General features: G+C 37.1%; 1 protein-coding gene across 4 annotated transcripts in view; it reads left to right on the forward strand.

Moving 5' to 3' along the window:
* The window catches only part of LOC140171728 (uncharacterized), a 243,489-nt gene extending 225,874 nt beyond the window's left edge, over positions 1-17,615 (forward strand). For all 4 annotated transcript variants that reach the window (XM_072195039.1, XM_072195038.1, XM_072195040.1 and 1 more), the window contains 8 exons: positions 2,368-2,454; positions 7,446-7,508; positions 9,832-9,928; positions 11,446-11,550; positions 13,068-13,167; positions 13,700-13,813; positions 15,637-15,733; positions 16,046-17,615. In XM_072195039.1, the coding sequence (XP_072051140.1) occupies positions 2,368-2,454; positions 7,446-7,508; positions 9,832-9,928; positions 11,446-11,550; positions 13,068-13,167; positions 13,700-13,813; positions 15,637-15,733; positions 16,046-16,150 (768 nt within the window). In that variant the 3' untranslated portion in view covers positions 16,151-17,615. The remainder of the gene's footprint in view (positions 1-2,367; positions 2,455-7,445; positions 7,509-9,831; positions 9,929-11,445; positions 11,551-13,067; positions 13,168-13,699; positions 13,814-15,636; positions 15,734-16,045) is intronic.
* Positions 17,616-18,030: the final 415 nt, after the last annotated feature.

Genomic DNA, 18,030 nt, shown 5'->3' on the forward strand with positions numbered 1-18,030 from the left:
TAAACCCCAACATATTTGTACATTCATTGAATGACCTTTGAAGATTTGTGTACAAAAACTCATACTCTGTAACTTGAGGTCAAATTTTGCACTATGATTATGTAATTGAGGTTATTTGACTGTGCCTTTGGGATGAGGCTCTTGTGGTCCATATTGTTTCCTTGATTACACTATCAGATGCCAAATACATCATGAGTCTAGACACTGATCTGCTTCAAAGGTGAATAATGCAAAAGGATTGGGCTATTCCATTTAAAATCCACACTACCTCTGTAGAAGATGGCTTAAGTTTTCTACAGAGGGAGTATGAGTTTTGAATAGAACAGACAATTGTGTAACTTCCATTTGAAATACTCACTCCAGTTGTGGAAGATATAGGTAAAGTCATAATACAGGGGGAGTATGGGTTTCAAAATGGTTAACTCTGACCAATTACATTAAAAAAACATACTCCCTCTGTGGAAGATATTTCCAAAATCTTCCACAGGGGTAGTGTGGATTTCAACTAGAATAGCCCATTGAAGCATTGAATTAAGTTACTTTTTTATATGGTGCAGCATTTATATAGTTGAAGGGCTATTCACTTGAAATTCATATGTACCCACTATGTAGAAGACATGACCTTAAACTTCCACACAGGGAGTATGAATTTCAAATGGGGTTACCTGAATGGGTGACTCCATTTGAAATCTACACCCCCTGTGTGGGAAATTAAGGTCATGTGTTCAATAGAGGGTGTGCGTGTTTCAAATCGAATTGCCCATTGTGGCATTGGATTTAGTAACTTTTCTTTATGGCGCAACATTTTATAGTTGACTGCTAAACAGTGAAGCTAAACATGATTTATAATAAAGCTTGTCTGGATTCAGGAATTACATGGCTAGAGATGCGATCTTTTAAAACCATTACATCGTCTGTTCATCTCCATTCAATACGGTTACCATAGCGACCAGGTTATCTTCTTTCTAACCTTTTATTTGTTACATACGACATTGGCAAGGTGTTACAAGTATATATTTTTTGCATCTTTTAATATAGTGAATTTTAGACAGATTAAATTCATCTTCTGCATCATATACTGTCATATCTCAAAAAGCTCAGCCCTGTGAGATTTTTTTATAATCATCTAATTGTGATATTCATACCTTGTAAAATGAACTTAAAGTCATAATGTACGATCTTATAATATGAATTTGGTTAATTTTTTTCAAACCTGATTTTTTGGCATATTTGTAATGTTTACACATGTCACAACTTGCACCTAAATGGAATCAGCCAAATTTGTTGTGTTTGTAGGTAAACAGAGCAAAGTTCGACATAAAGTCATAATTCAGGAAATTATGACTTTATGTCCGCCCATAGAACTGTGTGTTAAACGGCCAAAATAACAAGCAGTGTTTCTTTCACGTTACCTCGTTATTTCAGCTCAAAATGGACAGAAACCATTCCCGATCATTATTACTAGTATTATTTCAGCATTTTGAGTATATAATGACAAATTTAAAATTTGAAGGAAATCGTACATTAAGCCTTTAAAGGAGTATGTCGTGATCCTAGCATTTTCTTTTTATGACATTTTTCAGCAGACATCTAGGAAAAAAGCTTATTTCAAACATTTCAGTTGATTCCGATTTTGCGTTTGCGAGTTATGCATGATTATGTGTATAACACTGCATCAGAACTTAATTCACATTTCACAATATTTTTGTTAAACAAATCAATCTGCAAGAAATTTTTTGTGCATAAGCATTATGTAGTTGGAGGCTCCCAGTGGTATAATTGAAAAAAGTGGGGATGATGCTGTGGATCACAAAATGCCCTTTTAATATATCAATCAAGTAATATCACACTATTACAATCTCAAGTCCATTCATTCAAGAAAGGAGCATACTGAAACATATAACAATGATAATAAAAATCACACAAGGCAGCCTTTTGAGATACGAATGAAGATTAAAGGCCCATTCAGTGATTTGCTCATCTGGACAATCGAAAAAATCATCAAAATTCAGCTTTTGGTACCTTTGTCATTGTCATAGATGTGCTAACATATAGCCTGCTAGTGGTTCAGCCGAAAGCTGTGTATGAAAGACAAAATAACACATTTTACATGAATCTGTAATATATATACTGACAGTATATAAATAAGCTACATGTATTTCAATGGATCTTCAACTTTGTCACTATAATGCTGTTTCCTTTTTTTTGTCCAAATTTTTCATTTCAGAAATACAATTTACGACTTGTGCTTCACTTTTAAGGGGTTTACTTACAATTTTAACTTTTTCATACTTGAGCTGGGATCACTGAATGGGACTTGACTCTTATTTCTCATTGTTCTGTTTTTCTTTGTATCATTTATTACAGCATGTGTTTGGGTCCCTTCTCTCAAGACATGCAACTCACAAGCAATTAATGAAAGTATGGAGAGGCACATCAGGGACAGAAGATGAGGTAAGCATGATGTACACAAAATTACTTTATCTAGGAGGCCCCCATGTCACATGGGAATTAACAGGAAATTGCCCAAAATCAACAATTGCTGAAAAAGTATGATAAATTGTGACCGACCACAATGTATCATGTTAAATTTTGATAAATCACAGCAAATTGAGGTAGATTTTACAAAATTGTTTCAAATTTTGATCAATTGCGAAAATTGCTGAAAATCGCCAAAAAATCTGCAAAGAAAGCTTAAAATCTACAAAATTGCTGGAAATAACAGCAAATTGACTAAAATTATGCTAAACTGTGACCGATCACCTGAATTGAGCAAAATTTTGATAGACCACAGCAAATTTTACAAAATTGTTTCAAATTTTGATCAGTCGCCGAAAATCACCAAAAATATGCTAAGAGAGCTTAAAATCTACAAAATGGCAAAATTGAGAGATTCTGCAAAAATAATGTGCGATTTACCATGTTTTCCCATGTGACATGGGGCCTTTTAGACACACTAACTTGTGCAAAATGTGTTGGCACACTGGATTTATAAGGTCTAGTGCACATTATACTTGCAAAATGGGAAATACTATTATGATTGGTACCCATCAGTTTTGATGATTATACATGTTATATAAAAGTTTACTTCTTTCAAATGCAAAATTGGATACTCTTGAAATGACCATAACTTATCAACAAATTATGTGGATCCTATAATTGCATTTTGATGTGGCAGTCATGTCCAAAATTTGTTGTTGTTGTTGTTGTTGTTGTTGTTGTTGTTGTAATATTCCGATTATGACACGATTGTGGATGACATGGGCGGTCACACAGTATGTCATCATCATGTCATGAACATTTCATACATAGTAATAATATAAGGGTGTCCTTGTCAATTCGTTGGTAGAGTGCAACACTATCGTAAGTGCAGTAGAATACAATAGCTGCCTTTTGTAAAAGACCTATTGTTTGCAGCACAATCCCCTCATCATGCTCATTATAATATAAAGTGTTGATGTTCTGTATACTTTCCTGATGGCCACTAAGCTAACCCAAGATATCACCATTGATCACCTGTACATGTAGTTGGGTGTTTTTTCTAGTGTTATAGGTTAAAATTAAGTACATTTATTGAAATGTTGCAAATGGCAGCTGTTGCATTCTACTGTACTTACGATGGTGTTGCACTCTGCCGACGAATTGTCATCATTACGGATCATTGAGTAAATATGATAGCAGCAACAAAAAACCTTTAAAAGAAAGCTTTGCTAAGTTTAGTGAAATTGACCCCTAACACTAAAATCTTGCTTCCCATCAAATTTCACAAACAATTTGAAAAATCAATTTAGTGGCTAAATTTAGTTATTAATATAGCCGTAGTACATGTAGAATCTTGTAGAGCAATTCCATGATGAATTCCAAGGGTATGGAATAACTGGAATAGCCCTTTGGATGGAAGGAATGGCTAAGAGTTGCCCTATATGTGACCATCCACCACAAAGTGGTAGTAAAGTCGGCTCTAGGTCATCTTCTGTTTATTGCAGATTTTGAAAGAATTCACTTTCAGCTTTAAAATAACACCTCAACCAGCTTCATCGGACATTTGGAAGTGAAGTTATGGTTCATCAAAGGTCAAATTCCTAATATATTTTATATAGAAATCCATATACTGTTTTTGATTTATCTCAAAATGGAAAATGCCGACTTTACGACCAGTTTGTGGTGGATGGGCACATATTGTATAGATCACCTACATATCATATTCCTATGGACTAGAAATAAATGCTGATTAATCAACATGCAAGATTCAAGTTTCAGACCCAGAGGATATGGGACACGATGAGTGTTAGGATATAGCATTATTCAGTTAGAATTGTGCTGGGGCTGTAAAATTGTGTTCTGTTGGAGACCCACAATGGGCTATTTCTAGCACAGGCTCTGTGCTGTACTCTGATACCTATGATGATCCAAGATATTCCACCCTCGGTGCTTGCTTTACGCACTATTCGAGAGGCATCGCGGTTTGTGAACGGGGCTAGTTGTAGGCTATTCCAATTATAATCTATACACCCACACTGGAAGACATGATCTTAATCTTCCACACAGGGAGTGTGAAGTTCAAACGAAACCACCTATTCAGTGACGTCTGCTCCAAAATGGGTTATTTCATTTGAAATCCATACATCCTCAATGGAATTAAGATATGGTCTTTTATCTTCCACATAGGGAGTGTGAATTTCAAATGGAGTTACCTGAATGGGTGGCTCCATTTGAAATCTACACCCCCTGTTTAGGAGATTAAGGTCATGTCTTCCATAGGGGGTGTATGGATCAAAACTGGGATAGCTCAATGTGGATTAATCATTTCTAGATGTGATATATTATGATATATCACAGCCTGAAGGTGTTGTAATTTGGACTCATGCGTGCACCATCCAGCATTGTCGCGCTAAAATACACTACCGTACCCTATTACGAGCAATGGAATAGCCCGTCAATCATGCACAGTGGTTGCTCCTGGAAGGAAGATTATACCCGATGTGATGCGGTTGCTCATGGAAGACAAGAAGGATTATACCCCTTTTCGATGGATGTGCAACTTGATTAAATGTCGGATATCTGCAGCAAAGCAAACATAGCCATTGCTAACCAAATCTTATGGTGATTCAGAAAAAAGAAGCCATGTATCTATATCAGTGACATGAAAGGGCCTTAAATGGAGCTAGTATAAACACCTAGTAATACTTACAGGATGCATGGCATTGTTTAAGGTCAGAGGTCATTTCAGGGTGCCAGTCATAAGTTGTTTTAAGGTCAGAGGTCATTTCAAGTGTAAAATACATTTCCATGCTTTTTGTCAAGTAGATAAAATTGGCTCATCTTGCGCAAACATTCATTTCAATAAAGCTGATTGATGACTTGTATATAGATTAGTATTAGAAAAGCCTGATTTCACTGTGGGCATTATCAATCACATGTTTCAGTCAAACAGGTTGTGTTTTTACCATAAATAAAAGCCTCTCAGAGAAGCAACAGAAAGAAAAGTCTCTCAGAGAAGCAGCAGAAATAAAAGCCTCTCAGAGAAGCAACAGAAAGAAAAGTCTCTCAGAGAAGCAGCAGAAATAAAAGCCTCTCAGAGAAGCAGCAGAAATAAAAGCCTCTCAGAGAAGCAACAGAAAGAAAAGTCTCTCAGAGAATTGCAACAGACAGAAAAACCTCAGAGAAGCAACAGAAATAAAAGCCTCTCAGAAAAGTATAGCAAAAAGAAAAGTCTCTCAGAGAAGCAACAGAAATAAAAGCCTCTCAGAGAAGCAACAGAAAGAAAAGTCTCTCAGAGAAGCAGCAGAAATAAAAAGCCTCTCAGAGAAGCAACAGAAATAAAAGCCTCAGAGAAGCAACAGAAATAAAAGCCTCAGAGAAGCAACAGAAATAAAAGCCTCTCAGAAAAGCAGCAAAAAGAAAAGTCTCTCAGAGAAGCAACAGAAATAAAAGCCTCTCAGAGAAGCAGCAGAAATAAAAGTCTCTCGGAGAAGCAACAGAAAGAAAAGCTTCTCAGAGAAGCAATGGAAATAAAAGCCTCTAACAGAAGCAATAGAATGAAAAGCCTCTCAGAGAATTGCAATAGAAAGAGAAGCCTCTCAGAGAAGCAAGAGAAATAAAAGCCTCTCAGAGAAGCAACAGAAAGAAAAGCCTCTCAGAGAAGCAACAGAAAGAAAAGCCCCTCAGAGAAGCAAAAGAAAGAAAAGCCTCTCAGAGAAGCAACAGAAAGAAAAGCCCCTCAGAGAAGCAACAGAAAGAAAAGCCTCTCAGCCAAGCAACAGAAAGAAAAACCTCTCAGAGAATTGCAACAGAAAGAAAAACCTCTCAGAGAAGCAAAAGAAAGAAAAGCCTCTCAGAGAATTGCAACAGAAAGAAAAACCTCTCAGAGTAGCAACAGAAAGAAAAACCTCTCAGAGAATTGCAACAGAAAGAAAAACCTCTCAGAGAATTGCAACAGAAAGAAAAACCTCTCAGAGTAGCAATGGAAATAAAAGCCTCTCAGAGAAGCAACATAAATAAAAGCTTAACAGAGAAGTAACATGTTACACTGTTGTAAACATTTTATCAGAGCCATAAACTAAAGAGATACAGATTATCCACAAATAGCCAAAGTCCCAGTGCTTTGTATGCTGTGAATTCTTGCATATTCATGAGGGTCGATCGTTGATCGTGCACGTCGAACAATCACGCCAGCGCTGCCTGTCTCACTTTGTATTAACACGAAAGGCTGTAAAAGTATGTGGTATGTGTGTAGCAGTTATGGCCTGTCACACTTCATGGAATGATCGGCCCTCATTAACGGGTAATGCTAGGACTTAACCTGTTTGCGGATTGTCTGTATCTATTTAGTTTGTGCATATAGCATTTTGCACAGGGGTATTTTTCTAGACTCTTTTAAATGAAGTCTCTTTAGAACACCTCACTTTCACTACCATGAACCAGAGAAGATGTCTTACATCTTCCCAGAATCCTTTGCAATATGAAGCATCATCTCATTACATCAAATGACACTCCTATTACTTTGTACAGCTTCCATTTGTTTCATGTTGTGAATAGACTGGCTAAACATGGGTCGATAATGCAAGATATGGATGTGCTCTGTTAATTGAGGTACTTTTTATGACTTCGACCCACGTTGCACTAGAAATCAGAACAGGATATTGAAATGGGAGAAATGCATTGTGGGAAGGGTATTAAGACATCTTCTCTGACCATGTCATTATGGACCACAATGGCCTCATCCCAATGGCATAGTTCAATAACCTCAATTAAACAATCATAGTGAAAAATTGATCAAGTTGTGGAGTATGAGTTTTTGTACCCAAATTTCCAAAGGTCGTTCAATGAATGTACAAATGTATTGGGGTTAAAGAACTCTGCCTGATAGATGAACATGTTGTGGATCTACATCACTCACTCACTCATTGTATACCATTGTATTGTCATCATTTCACCCTACACAGGATCACTCAAGTAGCCCTGCCTCAGAAGACACAGACTCCGAATGTCTTGATCTCTACCTACCTGTAAGTCTGCATTGGGGCTATTCTAGTTGAAATACATACGTCCCCTATGGAATACATAATCTTAATCTTCCACAGACGGAGTGTGGATTTCCAATGGGGTTACCTGAATAGGTGATTCCATTTGAAATCTACACCCCTTGTGTAGGAGATTAATGTTGTGTTTTCCATAGGGGGTGTATGGAGTTCAGCTGGGGTAGCCCAATATAACAAATGATCTTTGGTGCTTTATCCCCCTGAGCACTACCTGCCGATTTAACGTTGTCTCTGATTGGTCAGTTACATGATATCGTCACTTTAACCCTAACACCCAAAAATCTTATAAAATCTTACGATGAAAAAATATGCGCATGCATGAATCCCAGGGTCTGCGATGACGCAATCAGCCTAAGTGTCATATGCGCACGGAATTGCTGGCCGGGCAGCAATAACCCGTGTAGCTACCGGACCGTGATCGTGTGGTTGGCATGCGAGGGTCAAAGGTTCAATCCAGGGGTGCCAAGTCAAAAATTCTTCTTCTCCTTGACTTTTTCGGATCTTCTTTGACTTCCGATCCCAAAAAGCAGGGTCCAGTGTTAGGGTTAATCACCAATCAGAATGGAGCTTTGCAAATAATTCACTCCAATTTTTTTGCGTGGTGAAATTATTCTAACAATGTTGCTGATTGGTCTAGTTGATAATGAAAACTTCTTTTTGGCCAATCGGCAGGTAGTTCTCATGGGGTTAGTTAATTTGGAACTGAAAGTGGGCTATAAGAATAAATTAGGCGCGTGAAGATTGATGAAGGTTTATAAATTAGCAGCTTTCAACCGTGGATGATGGAGAGTAATATCGTCTCTGCATGATTATATTATCACTCTTTTCTCGTCGAACACACACACACATGTACACGTAGAGGTTTCCACATTCCTTAATTAGCAGCAAGTAGTGATCATCAACATCTTTATTGGGACATTCCAGTTGATATCCATACAGCCCCTATGGAAGACATGATTTTAATCTCCCCAAAGGGGGTGTAGGTTTCAAATGGAGTCGCCCATTTAGGTAACCCCATTTTGAAATTAACATTCCCTGTATGAAAGAGTAAGGTCATGACTTCCATAGGGGTGTATGGATTTCAGGTGGAATAGCTCATTTTTCATAAGTTCATTAAAGATAGAGATCAAATTTCAATCACATCAAAGTTCCTATGCTTTCTATGTTTTTCTCACATACACATATGCTGATCGTTCCACTGCATACGCTTAACAAATTTCACATAATGTTGTGTGCCTTTATTTTGGGTAAAGGTAATTTGCGAGTTCGAGTCGTGAGATTCGAGTTGAAATCTGCGAGTTGAAATTTGCGAGTTGCCAAGGGGATTTGCGAGTTAATGGTATTTGCGAGTTGCCATGGGTAGATGCGAGTTGATTTGCAAGTTGCGAGTTGGCATTTGCTCGTAACTCGCATCTCACAACTCGAACTTGCAACTCGCACATTATCAACACCCCTTTATTTTTATGTAAGATAGAGAGATAGATGATGATTACTCTATGAAAATGATGCATTGATGTAGTCAGACTGTACATCATCATTTTTAACATGAACATGATTAATAGGAGTTACTACATTCACATCAACAAGTAAAATTTGCAATATAGAATGATGTATCACTCATAAAAAACGGATTCAGTAGATTGCATTCATTGTGTTAATTGCAGCTACATTAATCATGTTAAAGCCATAATGTAAATGGAGTCAATTTTTTTAAAACATGATTTTTTTCAGCATATTTGTAATGTTTACATATGTCCCAACTTAACACCTAATTGGGATTACCTGCTTTTAGGGGAACTGAGCAAGTATGAATTATACTCCCATAGAACACCACCAGGCCCATAACCAGGATATATTTGGGGGGGCTGATTTTGAAAAAGTGGACTTTTTTTTCTCCAAAATTTGGACCTTTTTGGACTAGGGGGAGCAGCTTTTGAAAAAGTGGACTTTTTTCCCCAAATTTGGACCTTTTTTGACCAAAAAGGCATAAAAAACACATTTTTTTCACGGGACATTTTGGGATTGGCGGAGGAGGCATCCACCCCCTGGTTACGGGTCTGAACATCACAGTTAAGCGACTAAGATAGCTAAGATAGGAAGTAAGTTTTCTTTCATTTTACCTGTTTAGTTAGACTTAAAATGACCAGAAAACTTTCCTGACAGTTGTTACTAATATTATTTTTTAACATTTGGCAAAGAATTACCAAATTAAAAATTGGACCAAAATCATATTTTTAGGCTTCAATTGGTGGTTGAATATGTTTTTCTCTATTTTTTTGCTTCTTTACAGCAAAAAAGTGAAGTAAGTGTGGATTCAACAGAAATGATAGCTATGAATGGGATGGATGAAGAAGATATGCCAGTACCAGAAGACTTGAATGGTGGAGGTAAATAGTATACAAATACTGACTGCTTGATATTTTGGGCACAATTTAAAATGATAGGCCTGAGGTGATGTCAAAACCATGACTATGCCCGAAGCGAACCCGAATATTAAGCAGTCAATATTGTTTTATATACCAAATAATATAGATTCTTGTCATTTGATTGGTTAAAAGATTTCCTGAACTGACAAGGCCTACAAGCATAAGCCTTAATTTTGAACTGTAATGTACCATACAAAATGCACAGTGCATGCAAGAACCAAGGTGCAGAATTTGGACTGACTATATCTACCGATTTCATATCTAAAACCCTACCATTTCTTTGCAAACATCACATACTGCTGAGTCTTCAGGTGGTAGTAATTTGTCTAAAAAGTGACATTTGGCAGGAAAAACTCCCCACAGATTGTAAACAAATTACTGCGGTGAGAGGTCGTTGTCTGCAAGGGCAAAGATGTCAATTTATCGTGAACTGTGGCCGCTAGTCTCTTTTACAACACTCGTAATCAACGCCGGCCGTATAGTGGGTGCGTAATTTATATGTGTGATCTGTGTATTTGGGGTTGCGACTATCCAATTATTTATAGGGCACAGTTGAATATATGCCACGGGCACAGTTGCTTATGACGTCATCTTGATAGAAAAAAGGGGCCACAGCTATTTTATTGACTCCACTTTTAACCAATCAGATGAGAGGAATCTATATATATGTACTTCAGGCTAGCTGGCTTGTTCATTAGCTTTTGGCCATTATTTTTACCGTACAAGTGCTTTTCAAATAGCCCAGGAACAAACTTGTAGATATGTTCTATCATGTTTTAGTAATTTGAGGCACTGTAATATCTATAATCCAGGACAAAATGTGTTGGATCACCCAAGGTGTTTTTGAAGCTTCAAATGACCTTACAGTCACCATAGAATTCACTTATGAAACATGTTGATTTGTAACGTAGAGCTTAAACTAAAGCCACGATTTTTCTGTGTTACAAAATTTAAATTCCGTGTTACAAATTGGACGATTCTGTGATTTTTCATTTTACATTATAAAGCACTGAAAAGTGAATACAAGCATGTTTTTAAAAGTGTAATTTGTCTTATATAATTATATGTACCTTTTTACTGTAGTCTCCCCTCAAAATCTCCATTAAAATTAAGCATCATCAATTGTCTTGTGTGTACTTCCGATAGCTGTATCGGCCAGAATCTTGCATCATAGGCCTAGAATAAATGCTAGAATGGATTGTTTAATGGTTGATTACTGCTAAATTATCACTTTTCTTTGCTTTCTTTTGCCAATCAACACAAAAGTTAGACATTTTACACAGTGTTTCACTATTTTGTGGCATTTTCAAATTTCCGTGAGCAAACCCCGAATTCTGTGAATTTTTCCGTATCATGCATTGATGGTAGGCATGCTGAGCAACTCTCAACAGCTGTAATAAGACGAGACACAGTATAGTTAATGTATAATTCCACATTAATTTCAACTTTGTGTGTCTTTTTCCTTCCTTTTTTTCAAGATGACGGTGTACCTCGCAAGAGAGCAGCCAGCTACAGAAGAAAGTCATCAATAGAGAGAGAAGAAAGTTTAAATTCCAATGAAAATTGCTCAAAAATGAGCAAAGGTGAGAGAATCTAACATAGTACACAGTTGTTTGATGGCATGTAGAACTGTATTCATTTTAAAAAATCTCAGTATTTTTGGAGTAAGTTGTGGGGGTGGAGCCATTGATCATGAAGTGTCCCTCTAAAGGGGCATTTGGTGATCCGTAGCCTCATCAGTGGCGTGTCCAGGGGGGCTTAGGGTGCCGAAGCCCCCGCACTTGGTTAAAAATCATGTAAAATCTGCCGTTTTTTGGTGATTTTAGCCATTAAGCCCCTCGCATAACTCTGAAAGCCTCTCTGAGCCCCCGGCAGGAAAAGATCCTGGACACGCCGGTGCTCATTCCCCTCTTTTCTCAAAAAAATGAGATTTTTATACCACCAGAAACCTCTGGCTACATAATGTTTGTGTGGAAAATATTTCTTGCAAATTTATTCGCTTTGCAAAAATATTGTTAAATTGGTGTCATGTTCTGCTAACAGAACAAAAACACATTGGTCTATGGAGCAGTATAACACATGAAATCATTTTCTTTAAGTTTAAACTGACTTTCAGCACAAAAATCCAACTAACCTTGAATTTTTGATGATGTGACACACATCGTCATCAGAAGTCCTAGGATGTTGTGATGGACTTCCATTGGCGACTTTTGGTTGAATGAGGGCGTTGTAGAGGGTTGGCAATTCCAGTCCAAAGGGCAAGTCAACCAATTCAACCAAAGGGCAAGTCCATCACAACATCCTAGGACTTCTTCTGATGAAGATGTGTGTCACACATCAAAAATTCAAGATTAGTTGGATTTTTGTGCTGAAAGTCAGTTTAAACTTTTAGAAATTGTTTATCACCAGCACGTATGAACTTACATTCAAACATAAAATCATGTTTAACTCGCAAAAGCAAAATCAGAATCAACTGAAAATTTGGGAATAAAATTCTTCATGGATATCAACTCAAACGTACCATAAAAACAGGATGCTAGATCCACAAAATACTCCTTTAGGAGCATGTGAAAAGTTTTTCATATAATCACATTAGGCCAAAAAAAAAACCATGTTTGTATCCTGTAGCAGGTCTAAGAAGTCAAATGCGAAATGTTTTTTTTTTTTTTTTTTTTTTTAATCCATGCCTTGAAATGAAAAAGAACAAACACTTTTTACTGCAAATTTGAATGGGAACTTACAGTGGGTCTCTCCAACACCCACAAAAAAATCATATTTCTTCATATTCAAGAATATTTATGATCACCTTTCAACCTGCAGATTAAAAAGGTATTTAAAAACATGTGTGATGTTTTCTCCAGTAGTTTTTCACTACGCTCGTTTGTGTAATGTGTATATGTTTTTTCCAGTAGTGTTTTATATTATTTTTTGTGATTTTCCAGGGTTTTTTTTCTTTGTAAGTGAAAAAAATTCTAATGCATAAAATAAGCCATCAAAATGAAATGCGCCTTGCTGCAGGAAACAAACTTGTTCTGGGGTTGTTTTTTTTGCCTTATACCAACTCATTTGAATATTGATTTGTTCTTTTTTCTGTATACAGTTGTGTGTGCAATGAGTGTGTTCAAATCTCTTCTAAGGATATTCAGTTCTCTCAAAGATGCTAGTCATACTCAGATCTTCCTTGGGCTTACCATTATACTGTAAGTACAAACATGCCCCTGCACTAATGTGTGTGTGTGGGGGGGGGCTACTCAGTACAAATGATCATTATTGGCAGGGACGTAGCTACATCATGCTGGGTGCCGGTGAAAACAAGTTGTACAGATCAGTCAAATTAGGTCACTGGATCGTGCGCCCACTGCGCATTTCAAGCGTTATACTTTGCGCCAAGTGCGTGCTTGAAATGTCTTGTTTTTAAACTGCAAGTTGCCAGAGAAATTTCCTAAAAATAACCCAAGTGCTATTTTAAAACATGCAATCAACTGTGTTGTAATGGACTATTCCAGTTGAAATCCATAAACCCCCTGTGGAAGACATAACCTTAATCTCCCACACAGGGGTGTAAATTTCAAATGGATCACTCACTCAAGTAGCCCCATTTGAAATTCACACTCCCTGTGAGGATGATTAAGATCATGACTTCAATAGGGGGTGTATTAATTTCAACTGAAATATCCCAATTATATGCCCGCAGTTAACCAAACTTTTATTGTTTTTTGTTTGTTATTTCAGCTTAATTTGCCTAACCACATCAGCCTTAGTACTCAGATATCGTATTTCTAAACTTGAGCCACAGATGCATCAAGACGCCACCTGGGCAGATATTAATTCACCGACACCAGAAAGGTAGGTTTTAATATGCTAAGCTTTCCAAAACATCTAAAATCTCACTCTAACCCAAACATGGGCCACAGATGCAGCAAGATGCCACCTGGGCAGATATTAATTCACCAACACCAGAAAGGTAGGTTTTAATAATTTATGCTAAGCTTTCAGAAACATCTGAAATCTAGACCTAACCATAACCCAAACTAAACCAATGATACAACCGTGTGACACCTGGGCAGATATTAATACACCAACATCAGAAAGGTAGGTTTTAATATGCTAAGCTTTCCAAAACATCTAAAATCTAGCCCTAACCCAAACATGGGCCACAGATGCAGCAAGATGCCACCTGGGAGATATTAATGCACCAACACCAGAAAGGTAGATTTTAATATGCTAAGCTTTCCAAAACATCTATAATCTAGCCCTAACCCAAACATGGGCCACAGATGCAGCAAGATGCCACCTGGGAGATATTAATTCACCAACACCAGAAAGGTAGGTCGTGTAGGGAAAGAGTTATGCTAAGCTTTCAGAAACATCTGAAATCTAGACCTAACCATAACCCAAACTAAACCAATGATACAACCGTGTGACACCTGGGCAGATATTAATACACCAACATCAGAAAGGTAGGTTTTAATATGCTAAGCTTACCAAAACATCTGAAATCTAACCCTAACCCAAACATGGGCCACAGATGCAGCAAGATGCCACCTGGGAGATATTAATTCACCAACACCAGAAAGGTAGGTTTTAATATGCTAAGCTTTCCAAAACATCTTAAATCTAGCCCTAACCCAAACATGGGCCACAGATGCAGCAAGATGCCACCTGGGAGATATTAATTCACCAACACCAGAAAGGTAGGTTTTAATATGCTAAGCTTTCCAAAACATCTAAAATCTAGCCCTAACCCTAACCCAAACATGGGCCATATATGCAACAAGATGCCACCTGGGAGATATTAATTCACCAACACCAGAAAGGTAGGTTTTAATATGCTAAGCTTTCCAAAACATCTAAAATCTAGCCCTAACCCAAACTTGAGCCACAGATGCAGCAAGATGCCACCTGGGAGATATTAATACTCCAACACCAGAAAGGTATGTTCCAATATCAATAACATCACATAGCCTGCCAGAGGAGAAGATTATTTCCCCCACTTGATCCCATCTTGACCTTTCCGAATATTATCCGCAATATACCATTGTTATTGAGTTCCAAATAATATAAAGTTAAAAGCAAATCAGATGAGTTGTATTATAAGGTAAGGCGATGGCAACAAAAAAAAAGCCTGTCCTACAGGTCCAACCAACCCAGAATTTGAGAAAATCAGCCGTTTTGGGGCCAAATGAAATGTATTAATTTTTGCTGAATAATTATAGAAAAAATGTTTGCAAAAAATCTTCTTTTTTTTTTTTTTTTTTTCATATTTGTCAGATTTTGGTGAAATTTTAGGGTAATTTTAGCCCCGATAAAAAAAATTTAAAAAATGCCCGACCATCCGACCCTACTGGAAAGGCCCGTCTGCCCATAGAAGAGGACTTTTTTTTTCGTTGCCTGTGTTCACAGGGCGGAATGCTCATCTCTTCCTTGTAATGTTGCTGTGGGGAGATCTCTATTTCCTACACAGTGAGTCTGTTATCTTCCCGGCATAAAGCTGGTACCTACTTGTACACCTGATGGGGAGAGACAATAAGGGTGAAGAGCCTTGCCCTGCCTTGATGCTGCAGGGATTCAAACCCATGACCTCAAGCTACCTTGCAATTATGAGTTGATTCTCACACCACTGCACCACTTGTTCTTATTGTAATTCGCACTTGTTGTTCTCATTTCAGCTTTGAAGGTGGTTTCTGGTCGAAGCAGGTGAATCATAAACAGAAAGTTGCTCAAATACAAGATGCCTTAAGTTCCCAGTTAGAATCCCTTTCTAGAGTGAGTATATTGGTTGATATGATATTTAGAGAATGAAAAGTATTGAGAATAATTTTAAAGTAGTCTTGTTTATTTCGCTTAATGGGAGCACTTTCGAGGAACTTCGTCCGTGACGTACAACATTTAACTTTTTGGTTTTGTAACATGAAATTTCCAAAATGTAATTATCTACAAACTTGATGAATCTCTTCACAAATTTTAAAAGTTGATTTTTCTTTAACAAATTTTAAAAGTTGATTTTTCTTTAACAAATTTTAAAATTTCATTTTTTTTATAAAGTTTAAAATTTAGTTTTTGTTTTTCTTGTTGTAGATCCATTCCTCGCTACAATTACTACATCATTCAACTTTTCTTGACAAGGACCAAAAAGATGCCAACATACCAAATGAGAGTAAGGAGAGCCACGATGAAAGCTGAGACGAAATATAATGTAAATATCTGATTCCATCCACAAAATGTGATCCATGACCACAAATATGTGGTCTTGGAGCATAATGCTATATTGGAATTCCATTAGTTGCAAATCTTTACCGTTGAAGTCAACGGCTTACAACCTTTATATTTTTATAAAAGCATTGTGGTCCAGAAGAACGCAAGTTACAGGTGGAATTCGATATTTGCAAAATATGACATTGGAACTATATTGAAAACAGTACCAGAAAGTCCATTACAAAGTCAATAACTTAAGTTTACAAAATGATCACTGTCGTAGTATTATGTTTTCAATGTTATTTGCTGTGTTTAATTTTTGTGTGCTGTACAATAGAGTGTCTGGTAACTGTTTAATTAATTAATTAATTGGCAGTTATCAGGACAGAAATGTGGAATTTATATTTGTGTGAACTTGTATATTTTTTTGTATCATTATTGATCATTTCATAATTGCTTGACAACCATGTTTTAATTTATATATACATGTATATGAGTATATTGTACATGTATGTGTTGTTTTGTTTAAATGATATTGCAGTAAAAATGAAGACTTAGGTACTTTGGGTTATTTCAGTTGAAATTTTGTACACCCTATGGAAGACGTGACTTTAACCCTAACCACACTAAAACTTACTAAATCTCACTAGGAAAGCCACTGCGCATGCATACTTTCCATGTGATGCCATGGCGAAATCAGCCTAAATCATATATCCATGGAATCGCTGGCTGGGCCAGCGAAACCTCCGTGGCTACCGGTCAGCGATCTTCTTCAGATCCTGGGGGTACCAAGTGACTTCTTTGTTCATCTTCTCTCCTATTTCTTTTCTTCTTTCCCTTCTGATAGCAAAAAAAACATGGGTTCGGTTAGTTGATCTTCCATGCAGGGGGTGTGAATTTCAAATTGGGTTACCTGGATGGGTGATTCCATTTGAAATCTACACCCCCTGTGTGGGTGATTAAGGTCTGCCATAGGGATGTAAGTATTTCAACTGGAATAGCCTATAGGGTTCATGAGAATCCTTGATTGGGGGCCATGATATGTTGTGTTAATCCAGGCGGCATAGGACACGCAACACGGACGTACGAGGCTGGTGAAGATACAGGGCTGACAGCCCCATTCACAATACACGGTTAGCGATTATAAATGGACAATTAACATACTTGCAGTGGGGTACTTTGCAGAACCCCAACGGTTTTAGAGTAAGATAATTTTGCTTTGACACCACATAACAAATTTAGAATTGTTTGTGAAGATTTCATGATTATGTGTTAATCCAATGGCGGCGTCAAAAATAGCGATATCGCATCCACCATCATCTGTGTTAATCAGCACATCACAATATTTCCTGTGTATTTGGACTCTGAAAAAGGCAGATTTTGCAATATACCATGCTTTAAATACAGTTCATATTATGCATTGTAAAGTAAATTATTGTGAAGCATGGACGAGAAGCCACCAGAGTATTAGCGATATCGCATCCACCATCATCTGTGTTAATCAGCACATCACAATATTTCCTGTGTATTTGGACTCTGAAAAAGGCAGATTTTGCAATATACCATGCTTTAAATACAGTTCATATTATGCATTGTAAAGTAAATTATTGTGAAGCATGGACGAGAAGCCACCAGAGTATTTTCATTGTTGTATTGAATCCTGCTTTTCTGTCATCTTTGCTAACCTCACTGATAAAACCTTACATATCAATCATTTTAATGATAATAAAGTGATAAATCAAAATTTGATTTTCTTTTGATGAATTAAAATATTGTTTCTTCAAAACTCAAAGCATTACCGATAATTTTGCATGATTAGTCCAATTCCGCACAGGGCATTTAACGTATCCACAATCTCAGATTCTCCA

The sequence above is a fragment of the Amphiura filiformis genome, chromosome 15 (genome assembly GCF_039555335.1).
Source record: "Amphiura filiformis chromosome 15, Afil_fr2py, whole genome shotgun sequence".
NCBI lineage: Eukaryota > Metazoa > Echinodermata > Ophiuroidea > Amphilepidida > Amphiuridae > Amphiura > Amphiura filiformis.